This window comes from Aegilops tauschii, chromosome 7 (assembly GCF_002575655.3).
Source record: "Aegilops tauschii subsp. strangulata cultivar AL8/78 chromosome 7, Aet v6.0, whole genome shotgun sequence".
In the NCBI taxonomy this organism is placed as follows: domain Eukaryota; kingdom Viridiplantae; phylum Streptophyta; class Magnoliopsida; order Poales; family Poaceae; genus Aegilops; species Aegilops tauschii.
Genome location: NC_053041.3, coordinates 623,538,221 through 623,560,394, shown reverse-complemented (window position 1 = coordinate 623,560,394; position 22,174 = coordinate 623,538,221). Strand labels below are relative to the sequence as shown.

Below are 22,174 nucleotides of genomic sequence, written 5' to 3'. Positions count from 1 at the left end.
TGTAGGAAGTGTGGTTCCTCTCGGTATATTGAGGTGGTCGATAAGCATGGTCAGAAGCAGCAGCTAAAAATCCCTGTGAAGGTTCTTCGGTATCTTGATTTTATAAAAAGACTGCAGCGCCTTTTCATCACCGAGGAGTCTGCCAAAATGATGAAGTGGCACAAGGAAGGGAAAAGGTACAATCCAAAAAAAATTGTACATCCATCAGAAGGTGAAGCATGGAAGTCATTCGATATAGAGTACCCGGAGGAAGCAGCCGAGGCTGGGAATGTCAGAATTGCTATAACAGGTGATGGGTTCAATCCATATGGTATGTCGTCTAATCCATACAGCTGCTGGCCCGTATTTGTTATTCCGCTCAATCTCCCTCCCGGCGTCATAATGCAACGCAAGACCATGTTCCTGTCGCTTATAATTCCGGGGCCTGAATATCCGGGGAAGAATTTGAGTGTGTTTATGCAGCCGTTGGTGGATGATTTGCACCATTCTTGGTACTTCCCGAGGTTGACATACGACCGGCATCTGCAGAAAAATTTCTTGATGAAAGTTTGGCTACAGTATTGCATGCATGACTTTCCCGGCTATGCCCTGTTCTGCGGATGGTGTACAAGTGGAAAGATGCCTTGCCCAGTGTGCATGCAGGCCTTGATTTTCATTTGGCTGAAGAAGGGTGGCAAGTATGTTGCCTTTGACCTGCATCGACAGTTCCTCCCTCCAGACCATCCTGATAGGGAAGACAAGAAGAACTTCACAAAAGGCAAAGTTGTCCATGAAGTAAACGAGATTCCAACGTTTTCTGGTGCGGATGTGCTTGCTCAGCTGAAAGCTCTTAAGCCTGCCGGTGAAGGGAAAGGCAAAGGCAAAGGCAAAGGCAAAGACAAAGGCAAAGACAAAGGCAAAGCCACAGGCGAAGACGAGGGCGAGGGCAAAGGAAAAGGTAAAGGGAAAAAATGTTTTGAAGGATATGGTGAGACGCACAACTGGACTCACATTACCCCCTTCACGCAGCTTCCCTATTTTAAGGACCTCAAACTTCCATACAACATCGACGTGATGCACACCGAAAAGAATGTCGCAGAGTCCCTTTTTCGCACGATCCTCAACATTCCTGATAAGACAAAGGATAATGTTAATGCTAGAGTGGATCAACAGAATATTTGTGATAGACCACGTCTACACATGCAGCCTCCCACAGGCAGTCGAAAATCTTGGTTCAAGCCAGATGCTGACTTCGTACTTAAAAAGGATCATAAGATGGAGGCATTCAAGTGGCTGAAACACGTCGTGAAGTTCACTGATGGTTATGCGTCGAATATAAGTAAGGGGGTCAATCTTTCAACGGGCAGAGTGACCGGGCTCAAGAGTCATGACTATCATGTATGGATTGAGCGGATTATGCCGGTGATGGTTCGGGGCTATGTTCCCGAGCGTGTCTGGCGTGTGCTTGCGGAGTTAAGCCATTTCTTCCGCACGCTTTGTGCTAAAGAAGTATGTCTGAGAAGATAAAGGAAATGCATAAGAAGGCGCCGGAGTTGATATGCAAGCTAGAGAAGATCTTCCCGCCAGGCTTCTTTACTCCGATGACACATCTGATTTTGCACCTCACGAACGAGGTATTGTTGGGGGGCCCTGTGCAGAATCGTTGGCAGTACGGCCCTGAGAGATAGAACAAGCATCTGAGACAGAAATGTGGAAACAAAGCTAAGATTGAAGCTTCCATAGCTGAGGCAGTTATCCTCGAGGAGGTGGCAGACCACAGGACAGCCTACTATCCGGACCATGTTCCCACGTTGCACAATAAGGTGTCTCGATACAATACAGAAGAAACCAAGTATAAACCCAAGTTGCCTCTATTCATCGGGCAAGGTAGCAGGGTTGGATGCTCGACACCTTATCTCATGCCACGAGATGAGTGGGAGGATGTCATGTTCTATATCTTGCACAACATCAAGGAAGTTGAGGATGAGTGGATGAGGTAATACCTTTGCACCATTCTTTTAGTTAATTCGTTACGTTCACTTTGCCTAGTTCTTATACCGCTTTTCTTATTGTAGTCGATTCGTTGAAGAAGAGTGGACGGGAATGCTGCCTCCTACTGAAGCGGAGGCACTTGCTCTTCTCCGAAAGGGTGCTGATGGAAGGAACAATTTCGTTGCGTGGTTCATGGAGAAAGTAATTTTTCACACTTCCCTATTACCTATTTCAATTAAACTCATGCACCCTATAATTTCAATTAAACTTGTAGGGAAATGATCCGAACGAATCAATGGATGAAGAATTGAGATGGGTTTCCATGGGTTTTGACCCTGCCGTCATGACATGCCAAAAGTATGATGTGAATGGGTATCGCTTCCATACAGAGGAGCACCAGAACAGTCGGCCTGATCCCAAAACCATAAATACCGGAGTCTTCACTGAAGGAGATAATAAAGTAGATTACTACGAAAGGGTAGGAAAAATATACGAGCTTACATTCAAACGTGGCCGCGAACACCTAAGTCTCACTGTGTTCAAATGCCGATGGTTCGACCCCAAAAAGGGTCTGAGACATACGCCTTCTGTTGGTTTAGTTGAAGTTAAACCATCAACCGTCTATGCCGGAGCTGATCTCTTTATCGCCGCTACCCAGGCCACACAAGTATATTATCTGCCTTACCCATGCCAGAAAGAGTACCTAAAGGGTTGGGAAGTTGTGTTCAAGGTGTCGCCACATGGTAAGCTACCGGACCCGAACGATGATGATTACTACAACATAAACCCCATGACATACGAGGGAGTGTTCTATCAAGAGGAACATGATGACGTGGTCCGAAACAACGAGGATGATGACTTGGGTTATGTTGCCCTGGACCCAAACGACGAGGACGCACGGATTGATGGTGAGGCAGTTGTGAATCAAAGAGACATAATTATGCTTGAAAAGTTAAATGAAGACGCTGACGATGAGGAAGAGCCTCCACCTCCGTCAGACAACGAAGAAGATATGCGTGATAGTGATGATGAGACCGGTCGACAAATAGATTACAATAGTGATGATTCATATGGGTTCTAGAAAAATGTAAGTTCTTTTAATGATCATTACAATAGTATGCTTAATGTGCTCTTCTGCTATTAATGTTTTTCCTGTATGCTTGTTTATTTGATATCCTTACTAATTGTTTATTCTCTTTTCAATGCAGGTTTGCTAATCATGGGCAAGTCCAGTGGCGCCAGTTTCCTCAGTAAATTCAAAGGACTTACTCGGAGTGGACGAGCCCACAAGGTTCCCTCCCGACTACGCGAGGATGACACCTCACAGGGAGGTGGAGGGGTCGGGGGAGGAGACCCTAGAGGAGGAGGCGGTGGGGGGAGAGCCCCTAGAGGAGGAGGAGGTGGAGGGAGAGGCATTCGGGGCAAAAAACTCCGGGCCGTGTCCGAAATAGGAGGGTCTTCTTCGATGCCCTCCTATATAGAGGCACCTTCTGAGTCTGAGGAGGAGGAGTATGTTCCTGATGGCGAGGAGGAGGAGGGTGAGGAGGAGGAGGGTGAGGAGGAGGAGGCCGAGGAGGAGGAGGCCGAGGAGGAGGGTGAGGAGGAGGGCCAGGAGGGTGGTGGAGGGGAGGTTGATCTCGAGTTGTGGGGTACCTTGCCACCGGGTGCTCCGCAGGGGTGGCTGCGTGGTAATGCCGGACTACCTACACCACCTTCTATCGAGGCGCACAAGTGGCTCATTGAACCCGCGGGGACAGAGTAACTGCCTCTCAATCATATTTTCAACACAAGACAACATTTTCTTATTGTACACATGGCAATCCTTTGATTCTTTTGCAGTAACTGGATCCTTCGCGGAAAGGGCCGTAAACCGAACGGCGTTATCACTGTCCTGTTGAAGGAGTTTTGGCCTGGCCTATTCTGCCCGCGGCCAGACAGGGACCCGCAGCTGCGGGTTTTGGCCACGAGCTGGGCCCACTACGAGGCTCACAGCAACGCGGAGTACGGGATGGCCGCTAAGGCCGTGATCACCAAATTTTGGGTAAGTTCTCTTCTGAATCACTTGTCTTCAGTTTCGTTCATAGTTTATCATTGAATCACTCAACTCATGCCTTGTTTGCTTCTGGTTTATGCATGATTGCAGCAACTCTATAGAGTTCTTGATGAGCACAAGGCCAGAGCCGACGTGGTCTTGCTTGCGGCTGCGAAGAAGAAAGCTCGTCAGTTGCAGTATGAGGTGCGCTGGGTTGCCGTCTCGCAGTACTACCACTCCTACCTGCACCAAAAGATGACCAAAAGTCAAGCGCAGAAGCAACGACTTACCTTGAACAGGGAGCAGTTCATGATGGTAACTATTACTAACTTTTCATTGTTTCAAGTAGTCAACTATATGTTTCGTGCTCACATGTCATTCTTCTAAAATTTGCATAGGTTGTTCCTCGTTGGTGCTACGGAAGGCATGACGGATGGGCGAGTTTGGTGGATAGGTGGCTCGGCGACGATGCAGAGTTTGCTGCCAAGAGCATCAAGGCCCGGGCTAACCGTGGAAAAGACGGGACACACGGCCAAGGAAACAGGAACCACTGGGGCTTCAAGGCCATGAAGGTATATCTATATGCATGATGCATTTTTGTTCTTCTTTACCGTCATGTTCTTATGTATGGCTAACTTCTGTTTGACGTTGCAGGAGGACAAGTTGAAGAGGCCGCTCTCAGACATTGAGTCGTGGAAGCTGGCCCGCGAGCGGAGTGATCGCAAGGAGGGCGAGAGCCAGTACTACGGCAAGACCGAGGAGCACCTGGAGTCTTACACTCAGCAGTTTCAGAAGTTCCATCCAGATGTTTCTGTTGCTGAGGTCGCCCAGTCTCAGATCGATGACACGGCGGTGGTGGCCATCCAGGGGAAGTCACATGGCCGGTATCCGTGTTTCGATGGCTTGATCACTCCTTCGATCTCGTACACACGGCTTCGGGCTACCTACTCGAGCCAGTTAGAGAGTACGGGGCGTTCACAGACTCCCTTAGCCCGCCAGCATGTTGTAAGTACTTCCCCTTTATCTTTTTCTCTCTAGCATTCTCAGTTTATTTTCAGCATTGCTCACTTAGAAACAACCTAAATTATGTAGGCATATAAGGCCTTTGTCGAGCATAGGAATCTCGAGGTGCGAGAGTACTTGCAACGAGTGAAGGCAAACGATGATTACAACCGTCAGATGATGGCGGTTAGTTTTGCCCTCTTAAAACCAAGCTCAATTTTTGCACTTTCATTCCTTCTGACCTTCTAGTTTGCTTGTTTAACTAACATCCAGGCTATGCTGGCGTCTTGGAGTAACCGCACGGATCCACCACAAATGGGACCCCCACCACCACCTGCGGGAGAACCCCCACACGTGCCCACGTTCGATGAATGGGTGGCACTAGGCAGTGATAGTCCGGTTAGTACATTTGCCTAACTACTGACAAACTAGTTCTCATTCATTCAACACTATCATATCATATTTACCGTTAGAATCTTCTCTCAAACATGTAGGGGACCGGTGGCTCGACTCCTGCTCCATCGACCCCAGTCACTCCGATCTTCCAGAGTGATGGTGGTCGCGGTGGCGGTTTTGGCGGTGGCGATTTTGGCGGAGGTGGTCTTGGCGGTGGTGGTTTTGGCGGAGGTGGTCTTGGTGGTGGTGGTTTTGGCGGAGGTGGTCTTGCTTGATCTTTCATGTTCCTACTTTCATGATGTTCCATGTCTTGCACTAGTTTTATGTTCATGAACTTTCGCCGGTGATGAACTTGACTATGTTTAAATGATGATGATGAACTTGAGTATGTTTAGATGATGAACTGTCATATTTCTGCATAATCCCATATTATTCTGCTTTGAAATGCTGTCAAATGGATTGAAAAAGAGAAAACAGGGAAAATAAAAAAAATTGAAAAAAAAACTATGCCTACGGCAAAGCCGTCGGCATATATAAGCCCAGGACTTCCCAGGACGCGCCAGAGACACGTGGCAAGGCTATGCCTACGGGCCGTAGGCATAGCCCGGCCACCAGGAGGCACCAGGGAGTGCCACGTGGCAGAGGTATGCCGACGGCTAGGCCGTCGGCATACCCCCTGCCACGTGGCATTCCGTGGATGGTTAGCTCTTTTGACGGCGCCGTTCGTTGCCGTCAGGCGAAAAATACTGCCGACGGCTAAACTATGCCGACGGCTGACGCCCGGCCGTCGGCATAGACCCCTATGCCGACGGCTATACTACGCCGACGGTCTGACAAGACTACGCTGACGTGATCTACGCCGACGGGACTATGCCGACGGCAGCCGTAGGCATAGATCTATGCCGACGGCAAGGGACCTATGCCGACGGCCCTGGGCTGTAGGCATAGGGCGCGAGTCCGGTAGTGATGGATGCCGTTTGAGCAGCTAGCAGATGCTTGCTATCTCCGTTCCAAAACAGATAGCCGTCTAAATCATCATCGTTCAGTATGCATCATCAGTTCAATCATTGTCTTATTTGTTAGTTTGAGTTTAATTATCACTTGTTGCATTTCTTTGTCTCATCAAGAGTCAACCAGATACATGCTCCTCAATGCTACCGATACGAATTCGAAAAGATGGCACCGCACGTATATATTGTGTCAACATAACTACACAAAGATGTTTCCTGTATTTATGATTTCTTCAACAATCACAGCTTCAGGGTCTCGCATCCGAATCCAGCCTAGAAGACGTCGGGGTTGCGGTGCCCAGATATGCCACTCCGATGATCCGACTGCGCGAGATGCAACGACAGCACATAGTTCCTATCCTGCAACCAAATGCAACGCAAAGAGCTGATGAGCAAAGCAAAGCCTGTACTGGAGATGATACGTGGAATAAAGCGATACGTTTTCAACGAGTTTCGCATACCTCTAGCGCCTTGATCTGCTGCTGGTACTTGTCGACGATCTCCTTGAACTGGGACCGTTCCCGCACCATGTCCTGGTAGTCCTTGAGCCGGTTGTGCTGGATAAGAAAGGCCCTCTTCAGGACGCCGTTCTGGTGAAGCAGGCCTCCCAGCATCTGCTTCAGTATCTTGTGCTCCTGGATGGATCAAGGACAGGTGAGCACATTGGTATTTCCAGAGTAACATCCAAGAAGTAACATTTGATTTAGCAGTATCATGTATCAATTGGTGTCTTATGGTTGTTATTTACTGTCAGTGTCTCAACTTGGACTAGCAAAATACTAACAGGGCGTGTATCAATCAATAGTAGATGCATCAGTTACCTCACGCATTTTCTGCTTTTCATCAGGAGTATTGCAGCCTGCGGCAGACTTATCGAACAATTCAAGTATCCTGAAGGCTCGACTCTTGGCATCAATCAAATCTGAAGCGGCCGACATCTCCCTGACAATTAGCTCCGCCCAGTCAATGCTGTTTGTCCGAGCATTCATCTCCAGCACATCAGATGCCACTGCGATCAATAAATATCAACATATGAACAATTTGAGTTAGATAAGATGGACATTGTGATATTAGTACTCGTCTATATCACCTGACATAATCATCAGGCAACATGAGGAAGAAACGGTCAGGTTCAATTTTGAGCAATATTCGTTCAGCCATACCTCCAGACGAGGCCGCATCAGCATTGGTCAGTGCTGAACCTGACGCCAAATAATCCTTGAAGCCTCTGATTGCAGCATCCAAGACGTTTCCCGACGCTTCGAAATAGCCTCGAAGAAGCTAAAAAAAATCCCCAAAATAACCCATTAGATGTATTACAGACTTACAGTGCAATATTGTATGAACCAATGTTATGTCAGGATTCAAGAAAACCTTGGCCTAGATGTTGTCCACCAGACAACTTTGATATACATGCTCATGTTTCTTAGTTCAGCCATGTTTTTCCTGAATCCTTATTTCAGTCATCATCTCTGAAACTCCAAAGTAGCAGGCAATCTGTTGAGGTTGAAGCGTGTAGTGGTCAAATGATCCCACAAAACAGAGGAATAATCCTCATGGGTCATTCATGTCCTCCTTCCGCGAGAGAAATCACTGTGGATGATTCTTCCAAATTACATCGCTTATAGCCGACTACAGGAATGCGACGCCATCGAGGTGCTCTCATCTGGATTACGCACCGGGGCGCATCGGCTACTGCTGCCCCCACCTCCGGAGCCTGATTAGGCTTGCATTTTATTTTTATTTTTCTTGGGCTTGATGTTGAGCTGGTGCCCCCAGCAAGCGCTCCCTTTCTTTTTGTGTTTTCGGCTAGACTTTCACCAGCCATGTTCGGACTGGATGTTGTTTGGTGTTGTGCTTTATCTATAAAGCGGAGTGAGAACTTTTTTCGGTCTTATCTCTACTTGTACTTTTACCTTCTGGGTCACATATGCATCGGATTCTAGAAAAAAAAAAAGCTTTGGTTTCCATTGGTGTTTTGAGCTGTTTGGTTGAAATCCAAGGGCTCGGATTCATCTTCAACCTCCAGCCCAAACCCTAAACCAGGAAGTTCCCCTCGTGCCGCATCGTCCTCGCCTTGGGCACGTCTTGGCGAGCCCTCGTTGACGACATCGGGGCCAGTTGTGGCGTCCTTAGCTCGAGCTCGAGCCAACCTCCAACCCAAACCCTAAACCAGCAAGCTCCCCTCGCCACCCCCCCCCCCCCCCCCCAAACACGAATCATCGACCGTCTTCCTCCCCTCTGACGGCGATGCCGCATCGTCCTTGCGTTGGGCAAGTCTTGGCGAGCCCTTGTTGACGACATCGGGGCCGGTTGTGGTGTCCTTAGCTCGAGCTCGAGTCAACCTCCAACCCAAACCCTAAACTAGCAAGCTCCCCTCGCCACCCCCCCCCCCCCCCCTGTCCCTAAACCAAACCAGCAACCCTCTTCCTCCTCTCTAAGGTGATGTTGCATCGTCCTCGCCTCGGGTGAGGTCTTCATGAACCCTCGCTGAGGACCTCGGGACAGTCATGGCGTCCCCGGCTCAAGCTCGGCCTCTGCCTAATCTTAGGGGTTCAAACCTAGAAAGACCCTCCTCTCCAACCCGAACCAGCGAACCCACTTCCTCTCCTTGGGCTAGGAGCCCCGTCGTTTCTACTTTCGACAAGGCCCTTACAAGCCCTTGCTGGCAACACCACAACCGACTGCTCTGTTAATAGAAAATTGACCGATCCAAACAAATGTTTCCGTTGCCCGAGGAATAGCATACCCATTTACCTTGATGAACTCTACTACTATCCCGTTTTTATTTACTCTACATATTACCTTTGTCTTAAGTCAGACATTGTAAACTTTGATCAAGTTTATAGAAAAGTTTGTTAGCATTTCCAATACCAAATCAACACCATTTACATCATCATCAAATATATTTTCACATTATATGTACCTTTTAATGTAAATGTTCATATAGTTTTCTATAAACTTAATCGGTTAAACTTTCTAAAGTTTGACTTTTGTAAAAGATATTATGCAGAGTAAATAAAAACAGAGGAAGTATGATTAATCTACTTCCTCAAAAGCGGGTATGGATAAACAAGGCAGGGGCCTGCCTTCCCTTTCCAGACTTTTAAAATAATGGTTTTCCTAATTCTCATGTACCTGAAAACGTGAATCGCGTCAGTCAATTCTTCGTGTCAGCTCCGAGGTCGAAGATGGGGGCGCTAGGGCGAGAGAAGCAGATTGCGGTGAGTGGGTATGCGTGCTCGCCGGAAAATTCAACTGCTCGGGAGGCTAAGAGGGATGGCCGAGGGTGATGGTGCGGAGGGCGGAACAGCGAGGCGATCGCGGGAGCTCCGCCGGCCGGCCTGGCAGCAAGCGGCCCGGCCTGCAGTGGATCGAGCAACAGGAGGATTTGAGGTTGAAGACAACAGTTGCAACGTGATCCTGTCCGTTGGATGGCGATCTGACGGTCGAATTTTTTTTACTGACGCTGATTTTATTTTTACCTGATGACGGCTCTCTCAAAACAAGTTTGGATCAGGATTTCTTTTCCATCAGAAAAAAGTTTGCATCAGGATTCAACTGTTTTCGGCTGGTCCGCGAGGCGATTTTGTGATCAATTTTCTCGGTGTTGTGGTCAATCCGATGGGTAGATGCTACGGTTGTACATGATCTACTAATAATCAGCAAGAGAGATAGGGCGCAGCGGCCAAGGTACCTGCGGATCGGCGCCGGGGAAGATGAGCTGGAGCGCGTCGACGGGGTCGAACTCCATGCTGACCCCGAGCTCCGCCACGTCGGCGGCGGCAGACGGCGAGCACCGGCCCCTCTTCGTGTTCAACGGCGGGAGCGCCGCGAAGGGGTCCTCCATGAAGGCCTCCGCCCCGCGCTTCCGGCAGCCGGCCACTTTCGCCGTCATGCTTGCTGGCTTCCGCCGGCGAGGTCTGGAAGAGAGTGGCGAACTGTGTGGTGGATCGATGCGTGCCCGGTGGGGTGGGGTGGGTCGTGTTTATATGTACTGAGACGACGGCGGTTTGGTAGGGGCAGGAGGGAGGGTGGGAGAAGCCTTGGAGGACACGGCCGCGGTGCCGTGCGATCGGACGCAAGCCTGATAGCGACCGTCCGATTACTTACCAAGAAAATTTCGCTCAGAAAATTGTGTAAATCTCAAATCAAAATATCATGGTAAACATGGTTCCACGAGCTTACTCACGTGAGCAGAAAATGCAGTAGAAACAATACCAGGGAAATTTAAAAATTTCTGAAATTTTGGCGGTTCAAACTTGGTCGATCATTCTACTCACCTGTGAAGTTTTATAAATTATTGACACTCGTTGTATTTTTTGTGAAGAGTCGAGACCTTACAATCTATTTCGTCATTTTTGCTCAGATTATTACAGATGTCTTCATGAAATCATGCGCCGCAAAAAAAAATGAAATCATGCGCCGAGTATACCCTTCCACTATGTATGTTAAACAAAAGATTTTTGCTTTATTTTTTTATTTTCGTTCTAATGGGTGTGCATGTAACCATGTTCCAAGAATTCTTGACCAGATCTCAAATCTGAACTTTGATTTTATATTTGAGCACTTCAAGTTTCACGCATAAAATTATTGCATTAAAATACATTTTCTTTTGGCATAAATCATAATTCCAATCTTTCGTGACACTTACCATAATTGCTACCTATCTATACCTAAAGGAAGAAGCGCTTCTGCCCGTCCATCATGCATTTTGGAGAAAATCCCCTACCGTTTCTCTTGTTTTAAGTGAGTCTAGAAAAACATTCGCTTTTTATAGAAAACCCCTGATCTCTTGGTTAATTAACCCGTGGTCTTGTTTTAAGTGATTCTAGAAAATGTTTCGGTTTTTTGCAGAAACCCCTCTAATATTTTGGCTAATAAACCCACAGACCATTTAGAAAATAACATTATTTTTTGGCAGAATCAAATGACTTTTAAAATGTCCATATATTTTAAATCCTAACTCCAATTTTGACATGTTATATATGAAAATTGGTTAGAAAAATGTGTAGAATCTGGATATGATGTTGTTTTATTAGTTAAACAATTTTATAATAATATTTAGGGTGCAACATTAAACAATAGTGCACGATACGTTTTTCTTACGTACGGGTGTAGATCCGGATTGGAAATAACACCTCAACAAAAGCACATTGGAGACAGAAAAAACCATTTATAACCATGTATGCACACCTCGGTGAAACCTTGCAGGTGGAAAAGAAAGCAAATCTCACATCTTATGCGGAGAGAAACCTTAGGATTGGCCATATTTAAACGCGTTGTGAATGTGTCAGCACTGAGGCCACCGTCGGCAAGAGTAAGAAGGAGGATAAGTGGTAACATAGATGGTATGCACATGGACCTATTGGGGTCTTGAGTCATGATTATTGGGTTAGGGGTGTGTGGTATTTTTTTAGCCCGTTGCAACGCACGAGCTCTGCTGCTTAATAATAGGGGGTGGGGGTAAGTTTCTTGGTCCGTCATTAACTTTTGCACAAAACCTCTTAATGTTTATGAGAATAAACCCACAGTCCATAATTTCGTACGTCAGTTGCGTCCGCCGTAGAACAGGGCTATATCTCATAGTATAGCCTGGCCACGCCTCTGGCGTGTCGAGGTCGTGTCTTGTACCAGCACTGTCGCATGGTTTTCTGTTTCCACTGTTTTGCATGGTCTTCTTGGGGGTTTATTTCTTTGCTTTTCTTCATCGGGGCTTTTACTTCTTTGTTTCATCACGGTTTTCTTTGTTTTTATTCTTATTTATTTCTAAAAATGTCTACTTTTACACAATGTATACTTTCGTTGTACCAGTGGAACAATTGTTTTATACATGTACACCATTTTTTTAATACACAATGTAAATCTTTTTGACACATGGTTTGAAAAAAAATCGAATACATGCTAAACCTTTTCAAATACACGTTGAACATTTTTTAACGACATAAACAATTTCCCTTTTTTTTCATTCCTTTTTACGAACACATGTCTATATTTTTCATGCACAATCTACATTTTTCATATACATCAGGAATGTTTTTTATACATGTTTAACAATTTTCAAATACATGATTAAATTTTTTTAATATACGTTTTAATTCCTACTGTTTTCCGTACGCATTGAAATTTGTTATACACATCTAAAATAATTATTTGTCTAATTTGACATCTTTCAAACACATGATTTTGAGAACGTTTTAAAAAAGTTTTTCAAATACACGTTGAAACACTTTTTGAATGATATGTAATATTTTTATAAAATCTGCGAACAGTTTTCTAGATTACATAAACGTTTTAAAAAAATGGCACAAATATGTTTTTTTAAAATGTAAACATTTTTTAAAATGTTATGTACATTTTTTGAATGGTCAAAACCTTTTTTGAATTACACAAATGTTTTCTTAAGTTGTAAAAAATGTATCGTGCATTTGCTGAATCATATGAATATTTTTAAAATTTCACAAAAAATGTTATTTAATGCTAAAAATTTCTCAAATTCACGTTGTTTATTTTTGAGTTATTGATGTTTTGAAATAGATGTATTTAGAATATTTTCGAAAATAAGACAAAACAATGAGAGAATGAAAAAACAGGGGGAAGATGAAACTATAGCGAAGCTAAATGGGCTGGCCCATTTATGGCGATCCTGACGAGAGCACACGCACAGTCTCGCATAAGCGAGACAAAGCGCTGCCCCGCAAGACTTATATCTCACTTATAACGAGATGAAAGAAGCACTCGCGTGAAAGATTTCCAAGCATGATTTAGTACTAGGTGAGCCTTGTCGTTCGCTCGCTCGTCGTTGCTTCGCCAATTCGTCACTTTGGTTTTCTTTCCTTTTTTATATTTTTCCTTTTTTCTTCAGTTTTCAATATTTCTTCATTGGTTTCTTTGGTTCTTATTTTGTTTTTATTTTTAGTATACGTCTGTTACTTTTGAGTTCTTGCACCGTTATTTTTTTATTTTTCTTCCTTGTAATTCATTTGTTTTCTCTATTTTTGGTGTTTTCAACGGTTTCCAATTTTCTTTATTTTTATATTTCTTTGTTTTTTGGTTTTTTCGTGGTATTTCCAAAACAATTCAATGTTTTCGTATACACAGGTATAGTTTTATACATGTCTAATTTTTTCTCAAATAAATGATTATCATTTTATAAAATACATGTTTTGATGCCTATCAATGTAAAAGTTTTTATGTACATAACTAATATTTCTATAAATGTTTCACATTTTTCGAATTGAAGGTTAACATTTTTTAAAATACATGTTATGATATCTATGTTTTTTATACAAATTGTAATTTTTTATATACATATAAAAAATTACATGGTTAATATTTTCCAATATATGATTAACAGTTTTAAACATGTCTAGTTTCACGAGTCATCCTCTTCAGCGCTTTATGCGCCACTTAGCGAACAACGCTTACTCAGGATGCGTGATGATTGACGGTTCTCTGGTCGCTCGCTTCATAGTTGATCGGTCGAGGTTGGCTCATCCGCAATTGACGGACGGACCATTGACTTTTTGACAGGAAAATGTGATTATTTTAAAAAAATCATATGTTAAAAAAAAGTTCACGAAACCAAAAAAATACATGTCCAAAAAATATTCGCGGATTTTAAAAAGTTCATGAATTTGAAACATAAAATTTTCAAAAAATGTAAAACATCTGAAATTTTTGAAAAAAATTCAACAAATATGAAAAATGTTGATAAAAACCGAATAAGTTCACAAAATGTAGAAAAATTTCAAGAATTTGTAAAAAAGTTCAAGACTTGAAAAGTTCGTAATTCAGAAAAGTTCTCATAAATTGAAAAAAGTTCATAAGATTTGAATAAAACTTCATGATTTGAGAAAGTTCATGAAAAAATTTAAAAACTTCATGAAGTTGAATAATAGATGGTCCCAAAAAATTGAAAAAAAACAATTTCAAAGAAAAGTTCATGAAATGGATTGCTATGGTTATGAGCATGATCAACTCCGTCTCCTTTTCAGTCAAGTTCAATGGAGAGAAGTTGGAGCAATTCAAGCTAACCAGGGTACTCGGTATAGGGAGATCCTATTTCCCCTTACCTGTTTTTAATTGTAGCAGAGGGCCTTTCGGCCTTTTAAAACACAGTTCTCAGTCATCAGTGCTTAGTGGTATAAAGATGGCACCCACTGCTCTGCAGTTAACCATCTTCTCTTTGCAGATGACAGCCTGCAGCTTTTTTAGTCTAGCGTTGAGGTTGCTTATGAGGTTTCAAATTTGCTTAATATTTACTGTACAACTTGTGGACAGAGTAAATCATGCCAAGTCATCCATATTCTTCAACAAGGGGTTCCCTGCTAACCTTCGCCAAGAGATAAAAAAACTCTCTGAATGTATGGAATGAGTCTCTGAGTGAAAAAATATTTGGGCATGCCAACTGTGTGGGACACCCAAAGAATGGCACTTTTAAATATCTCAGAGACAGAGTGTGGGAGAAAGTCAGGGGATGGATGGAGACATTATTGTCCGCAATAGGAAAGGAGGTTTTGATAAAGTCAGTAGCACATCCTAACCCCGTGTACTCTATGGCATGTTTCCGGCTCCCCGGGGGGTTGTGCGAGAGTGTGACCTCGATCATACAACAATTTTGGTGGGGAAGCAAAAACGGAAGACGGAAACTTTGCTGGGTTTATGACCAGGCAGAATAATCTTGGTGGATTGGGCTTCCGACGTATTGGCATTTTCAATCTTGCATTATTGGGGAGACAAGCCTGGCGAGTTGTAAATGAGCCTACCTCTTTGAGCACCCGTGTACTCAAAGCTGGATATTTCCCCACTGTTTCGATCATGTGCGCTGAACTGGGACATCATCCCTCACAAGTTTGGCGGGCCATCCTCGACGGTCGGGATATCATCCGCCAAGGTGCGATAAGGAGGATAGGTGACGGAGCGAATACATTGGACACAAAACTGGATCCCGAGGCAAGGCGTCATGAGGCTCTTCATGTCACAACTAGTGTCAGAAATCATTGAACACACGTCTGCGAGTTGGCACAAGGACTGGTTCAGGGAAGCCTTCTTGCCAGTGGATGCCGAGGTGATCTTACAAATCCCATTGTGTAATCATCAGATAGACGACTTCTGGGCTTGGAGTGAGGAAAACAGGGGCCATTTTTCCATGAGATTAGCGTATATGATGATCATCAGAACAAAATTACGCAGAAAAGCATGGCTAGAGGAGAGGGAAGATTAGTCAAACTCCACAGCAGAGGCAAAGGGATGGATGTCCCTCTGGAAACGAAATTGATGTACACACGACATGGTATGGCCGATGAGCAGCCGGCACAGACTCTACACCATGAGATTGATGTGCATCTAATTTACAAACGGGCTGATGGGCAACGTCTGAGTATAGCAATGCTCCTCTGGAAAACCCAGGTGCCATTAAAGTTGTAGGTGTTTACTTGGAGTTTAGCCCATCATTCACTATCCACGACTAATGTCCTTCACCACAGGAACATGGCAACAACTTGTGTGTCCTCTTTGTGGAGATGCTGATAGTTGGCGCCATTCTTTTTTTTTTTTTGAATTATTTGGATTGTTTACCACATGTGTCACGTAGTGCCTCACGGTGTGTTTGGTCCCTGTCGAATGAGGATATGGTCGAGCATATGGTCATGACTACAGAACCATATGCCAAACTATGGCTCTTTGCTATGAACGAGTCACTACCGGCTGATCAATTTACGTTGTTGATTGCCACGTTATGGGCTATCTGGAGTGCCAGAAGGAAAGCCATACATGAGGATATTTTCCAAACTCCGTTCGCCGCTGACAGGTTTTGTCGCCTCATATCTAGAAGACATAAACTTTCTGCAAAACAAAATCCTCAGGGCGCAGACTACACCGGCTCCAAGACCGAGTCAGTTGCTCCCGCGGACGCCGGACCATGCAAGGATAAACGTTGACGCGACAGTTTCTAGGGACGGCACCTTTGGGACAGTGAGCGTGATATGTGGAGAGATGAAGCAGGATCTTTTCAAGGTGCTTCTGTTGTCGTACTCAGAAGCTTGGGTGACCTCCAAACTCTGGAATCACCAGCAGTTAGGGAGGCGCAAGCTTTAGCTGAGGATCTATATTTAACTAGAATTTTAATTGCTTCGAATTGCATGCGAGGTGGCTGTAGACGCGATCAAGAAAGGCACTGGAGCAATGCTGCGGTGCTGTTACACATGAAATTATAGCGAGGGCTAGTAGTTTTATTACTTGTTTAGATAGCCATGAGTTCAATATCTCAAATGTGGAGACTCATAATCTCGCAAGGTATGCCTTAGCTTTAGGGTTGGACCAACCCGGTGATCTTGTTTTTATCCCTGTAAACATCGTGACACTGTAATAAAGCTTTGTGAGATTCTCAAGCAAAAAGAAGACATATTGTAGAAAAAAAAGTTATTTGCATAAAAATTTAGTATCATCTCGGATAATAAAAAATCTCAACGAATCAAAAACAACAATATGGGTGAACAGATCAAAAAATTGGAGAAACCACCCACCTTGCTTTATTCAAGATGCAAAATTTAAATATTTTACCACAAGCATGTAATTTTGAGACAAATTTGCAGAGACGCAAGCTAGACGATCGTTGATCGATCTCCGCGTACAAATTTATTTACAGAGGTGGCACGACGACGGCAGCATGCAGCCACAGGTCGTTCTTCATCTTCGCCGTGACCCCGAACGTCTCCGCCATGTCCAGTTCCACCGTGCCGCCGGGGAGCTCCCAGTCGAAATGGAAGAGGAGGCTCGCCAGCGCGAGCTCCATGACGGCGAGCCCGAACGTGATCCCGGGGCACATCCTCCGCCCCGCGCCGAACGGCAGGAGCTCGAAGTCTGTCCCCCTGAAGTCCAGCGCCGCCGCGGTCCCCTCCTCGAACCTCTCCGGCCGGAACTCCTCAGCGTCCGCGCCAAAGGTCGCCGCGTCCCGGCCGATGGCCCAAGCGTTGACCAGCACCATGGTGCCCTGCGGCACGTCGTACCCGAGGACGCGGGTGGCCTCGCGGCTCTCCCGCGGCAGCATCAGCGGCACCGTGGCGTGCAGCCGGAGCGTCTCCTTGATCACCAGCCGCAGGTACGGCAGCTCCTGCAGGGCCTCCTCCCGGACGCGGCTCTGCCCGGCGAGCGCGCCCCGCACCTCCGCCTGCGCCCTCCGGAGCGCCGCCGGCCTCCGCATCAGCTCCGCCATGGCCCACTGCAGCGTCGACGCCGAGGACTCGCTCCCGGCTCCGAAGAGATCCCTCACCACGGCACGGATGGTCCCGATGTCGAGAGGCGCGGTACCGCCGCCGTCCAGAAGCACGTCCAGGATGTCCTGCTCTTCCTCCCTGCCCATGCCATTGCCGGCCGCCTTCCTCGCGCGTTTCTCCTCGATGACGCCGTCCATGACCCTGGACATCTCCTGGGCTGCCGCCTCCACCTGGCGCGACCTCCTGCTGAGCGCGCGCGCGAGGCGCGACGACGGGAACAGGTCGGCGAGGCTGAACCCGGAGGACAACCTGAGGCCCTCCTCCAGGCACGCCAGGAAGGCGTCGCGGCCCGCGATCCGGTCGCCAACAATGACGCGCACCGCGGCGTCGACGACGTACGTGCTGACGAGGGAGCTGACGTTCACGACGTCCCCGGACGCCGCCGCGGCGGCCACGGACGCGACGAGGGCGGCCGCCTCAGCCTCGCGTGTCCCCTGGAACGACCGGACCCGCGGCGCGCCGAGCAGCTCCGTGACGCAGAGCTTGCGGACGCGGCGCCAGTGGTCGCCGTACGGCGCGAGAGCGAAGCCGAGGCCGTCTCCGTCGAGCGTGGCGATGGTGTTCGTTCTCGGACGCGTGGCGAAGGCGGCGTCGTGGGTCTTGAGGACGTCCCTCGCCGCGGCCGCTGACGAGGCCACGACGACGGGGAGCTCGCCCATGCGGAGCAGCATGAGAGGGCCGTGCCGGAGGGCGAGGTCGCGCATGGCGCGGTGCGGGAGCGCGCCCACGAGGTGGTGCATGCTGCCGATCACCGGCAGCTGCCATGGCCCCGGAGGCGGGTTCAGCGGCACGCCACCATACTTCTTGCGACGCCGCCTGAGCTTGGCTAGGAGGAAAAGAAGGAGCAGCAGGATGGCGGCGGCCAAGAGCAGGCCATGCTTCTCGTGGTTCGCCGCCATGGCTTGGGAGTTGAGACCGTCGGATGGAGCTTATATCTAGGAGCTAGCCATTGTTGCCATTGTTGCTCCATAAACGGACAGGTGATGGATGCCATTTGAGCAGCCAGCAGATGCTTGCTAGCTCCATTCCAAAACAGATATATACATTGTTGCTCCCATTTGAGCTAGCTATTGTTGCCATTGTTACTCCCAAAATGGACTGCTTTTCATTGTAGCTGTCTAAATCATCGTCACTTAGAGTAGTTTAGTAGGCCTGATCAATCAGCGTCTTATTTGTTAGTAGTAAAAGCTAATCACTTGTTGCATCTCATCTAGAGTCAACCAGTGGTGTTGCCAGACATAATACCCAGTGATCACCATCATATTCACACATGATCCTCCATAATACCGACACGAATTCAAAAAGATCGCGCAAAACATGTATACATATTGTGTCAAGCAAAAACTATACAAAGATGTTTTCTTGTATATATGATCCCTTCGACAATCGCAGCTTCAGGATCTCGCGTCCGAATCACCACATAACCTTCAGCGCAGATGCGGTGGCCGCCTAGAAGACGTCGGGGTTGCGGCGCCCAGATATGCTACTCTGTTGATTCGCCCTCCTGAGATGGAACGACAGCAAATCGTTCATCCCCTGCAACCAAAGGCAACACAAGAGCTGATGAGCAAGCAAAGCCGTGGAGAAAGGAGATGAAACGCAGATTAAGGCGATACATTTTCGACGAGTTTCACAGACCTGCAGCTCCTTGATCCGCTGCTGGTACTTGGCGACGGTCTCATTGAACTGGGACCGCTCCTGCACCATGTTCTTGTAGTCGTTGAGCCGGTTGTGCTGGATGACGACGGCTCGCTTCAGGATGCTGGACTGCTGAAGCAGGCCTCCCAGCATCTGCTTCAGTATCTTGTTCTCCTGGATGGATGGTGCAAAAGCATAAAAAGCCACACAGGTGAGCACATCGAAATTTCCAGAAACACATCTCAGAAGTAGCCGACAATTTAGCAGTATCAGCTAACCCCTTTCCAGAAATATAAAGCGTGTTTCGATTTTCTAAGTTAATCCAATAACATATACTTTATGGGGCACAAATTTGGTATCATTAGATTTGTGCCTCGTGTTGTGATTTTCTAACTATTCTACTGTCAATGTCTGAACTTGGACGATTATGATATGTAATGCTTTTGAACGGAGGGTATCAAGCAACTGCGGATGCATTAGTTACCTCGCGCATTTTCTGCGCTTCATTAGGAGTACTGCAGTTTGCGGTAGATTTGCCGAACATTTCAAGTATCCTGAAGGCTCGATTCCTGGCGTCGTTCAGATCCGAAGCGGACGACATCTCCTTGACAATTAGGTCCGCCCATTCAGTGCTGTTGGCTGGAGCATTCATCACCGGCGCATCAGATGCCACTGCAATTCACAATCATTCTAGTGTCAGTCAAGATGCACATTGTACGATTTGTTCTTTTGAGCAACTGCGTGTTGCAAGATTATTGTTGGTCTACACAAGTTATGCATCTCCGGACATTATTATCAGATAACAAGAGGAACAAGCAGTCAGGCTTATTTTTCAGTCATGTCAGCCATACCTCCAGATGTGGAGGTACCGGCATTGGTCGTTGCTGAATCCGATGCCAAATAATCCCTGAAGCTTCTGATGGCAGCGTCCAAGACATTTCCCGATGCTTCGAGATAGCCTCGCAGAAGCTAACAAAATCCCCAAAATTACCCATTAGACGTGCACAGAGCAACACGGTGCAAATCGGGGTTCTCAAGTCCACTGTTGTGACATAAACCAAAGCTGTTTCAGGATTTCAGAAAACCATGGAAGAATTTATGCTATTTGTTCTGAGATATTTATGAGTTCAGACATTTTATTTCTGAATCCTAAATTTAGCCATCATGTGTGAGAATTCAATTTCATCAATCTCTGAACTCAAGTCCAGTCTGATTCCTGAAAGAGGATATGACTCGGCAAAAGAAAATCAAGGGCCCCTGCCCTCCCACTTTCCTAGAACAAATTCGTATCAAGATTCAAGGCACTATCTTTCTTGCGTTGTAACCAGGCTCAATTGGTTCTTGTGATGAACTGAATCGGCGGGCTCTACACGCCTGCGCGCGACCTATCAATCAGCCGAAAGAACAAGAAGCGAAAGAAAGAGGCGCGGCGCGGCGGCGGCGGCGGGGGCGGGGGGTGCCTGCGGCTCGGCGCCGGGGAAGATTTCCTGGAGCGCCACGACGGGGTCGAACTCCATGCCGATCCCGAGGTCGGCGACCGCGGCGGCGGCGGCGGACGGCGAGCGCCGGCCCCGCTTCGCCTGCAGCAGCACCTCGAAGGGGTCGTCCAGGAAGGCCGCCGCCCCGCGCTTCCGGGTGCCCTCGACCTCCGCCGCCATGGCCGCGCCCGGCGAGAAAGGGGCCGGGGCTTGGATGAAGACGAGCTTGCCGCGCGCTCCTCTGTCAGGTGTCCCTGCGCTGGATGGTTTGCGGTGCGGCGAGGCGAGCTGTGTGGCCGGTGGATGCGGGCGGGGCGGGGGTGGGATGATTGTTTATACTCAGGCGGGCGGTGGCGGCGGAACGGCCGTTGGGAGAAGAAACCAAAGGCGCCCAACGGGCCGGCCCGGGCATGCGGTGGCCCGTTTATAAGCGAGCCCTGGCCCGGGCCCGTGTGGCACTTATCGGCCCTAGACTTTTTTGTCTAGTTACTTCAAGAAATCCAGAAGAATCTGAAAAAAAAATGCAAGGAGAAAACTAAAAATGAGGCAAAGTGTCATGTGGGATAATTTGCACCGTTAAAACCTTCCACCCCTGAAAAGAAAAAAAGAGTACAAAGCTTACTCTAATAACGGAAACGTTACCTTGCGACCATAAGCTAGGAAGGATTTCACGGCGACCCCCCTCCCCACCATTGCACGGATCTCAGTACGGGGCCAGCGCCACATCAAATTTGTAACTGGCTTGCTGTAAGGGTAAAATCCAGCGAACGGTCTTTTCTTATATTAGGAGATGGCATTTTTATTATTAAGAGATGTCATTTTAATTTAAGGAATGGCATTTTTTGTTTATCAAGAGATAGCATTTTTATTATTAATAGATGACATTTTATTAATGGCATTTTTCTTTATTACAATATGGCTTTTTTAATTAAGAGATGGCGTTTTATTAAGAGCTGATAGTTTTTATATTAAGACACGTAACAATATTTTCATGGCATTTTATTAAATAAACATGACATTTTTTAAAAAAAGTAGGATGGCATTTTTTTATGAAGTAGTAAACTGGGCCTTTGGCCAATGGGGTCGCCCTGTCCCTCCCCCTGGGGTGGTTCGTTCGCTGGAGCTCGATTTGTTCAATCCACCCCTCCTTCCCAGCGATTGATCGCCAGATATTGGCGTCCATTACAAAAGGATAAGAAAAATACAAAAGAACAAGAAAAAATACAAAAGGGTAAGAAAATTACGACCCCGATGCCTGTCGTGCCTATCTACCCACTACTAAACATGGCCCGTTTAGTCGCGTGTCAGGCGGGGCTCGTTACGTGTCTTAGACTCGTGCACGATAGTACAGCATCTCAAACAAATAATACT

General features: G+C 46.7%; 3 protein-coding genes across 3 annotated transcripts; all 3 read right to left on the bottom strand.

Moving 5' to 3' along the window:
* Positions 1 to 6,489: 6,489 nt before the first annotated feature.
* LOC109768366 (uncharacterized) lies at positions 6,490 to 10,399 on the bottom strand. Its single transcript, XM_020327096.3, has 5 exons — positions 10,109 to 10,399; positions 7,575 to 7,692; positions 7,233 to 7,420; positions 6,873 to 7,046; positions 6,490 to 6,771 (listed from the first exon to the last, which is right to left on the bottom strand). Exons 1-5 carry the CDS (start codon positions 10,307 to 10,309, stop codon positions 6,685 to 6,687), a joined length of 768 nt encoding a protein of 255 aa, XP_020182685.2. The 5' UTR covers positions 10,310 to 10,399; the 3' UTR covers positions 6,490 to 6,684.
* A 6,654-nt stretch (positions 10,400 to 17,053) lies between these two features.
* On the bottom strand, positions 17,054 to 18,586 carry LOC109768365 (desmethyl-deoxy-podophyllotoxin synthase-like). The gene has a single exon (XM_045231613.2). The coding sequence runs from the start codon at positions 18,584 to 18,586 to the stop codon at positions 17,054 to 17,056; it is 1,533 nt and encodes a 510-aa protein (XP_045087548.1).
* Positions 18,587 to 18,829: 243 nt separating this feature from the next.
* On the bottom strand, positions 18,830 to 21,131 carry LOC109768364 (uncharacterized). Its single transcript, XM_020327094.4, has 5 exons — positions 20,786 to 21,131; positions 20,177 to 20,294; positions 19,810 to 19,997; positions 19,326 to 19,499; positions 18,830 to 19,223 (listed from the first exon to the last, which is right to left on the bottom strand). The coding sequence occupies exons 1-5, from the start codon at positions 20,981 to 20,983 to the stop codon at positions 19,137 to 19,139; spliced, it is 765 nt and encodes a 254-aa protein (XP_020182683.1). The 5' UTR covers positions 20,984 to 21,131; the 3' UTR covers positions 18,830 to 19,136.
* Positions 21,132 to 22,174: the final 1,043 nt, after the last annotated feature.

What these genes read in the sequence shown, in the direction of transcription:
- LOC109768366 (XM_020327096.3), bottom strand. Translation starts at nt 10,309, where the DNA reads ATGACGGCGAAAGTGGCCGGCTGCCGGAAGCGCGGGGCGGAGGCCTTC. An exon ending in TCCCCGGCGCCGATCCGCAG is followed by an intron (nt 7,693 to 10,108) that starts GTACCTTGGCCG and finishes GATTTTTTTTAG; the next exon opens with CTTCTTCGAGGCTATTTCGA. An exon ending in TGATGCGGCCTCGTCTGGAG is followed by an intron (nt 7,421 to 7,574) that starts GTATGGCTGAAC and finishes TATTGATCGCAG; the next exon opens with TGGCATCTGATGTGCTGGAG.
- LOC109768365 (XM_045231613.2), bottom strand. Translation starts at nt 18,586, where the DNA reads ATGGCGGCGAACCACGAGAAGCATGGCCTGCTCTTGGCCGCCGCCATC.
- LOC109768364 (XM_020327094.4), bottom strand. Translation starts at nt 20,983, where the DNA reads ATGGCGGCGGAGGTCGAGGGCACCCGGAAGCGCGGGGCGGCGGCCTTC. An exon ending in CGGTACCTCCACATCTGGAG is followed by an intron (nt 19,998 to 20,176) that starts GTATGGCTGACA and finishes TGTGAATTGCAG; the next exon opens with TGGCATCTGATGCGCCGGTG. An exon ending in AGCGGATCAAGGAGCTGCAG is followed by an intron (nt 19,224 to 19,325) that starts GTCTGTGAAACT and finishes CTTTGGTTGCAG; the next exon opens with GGGATGAACGATTTGCTGTC.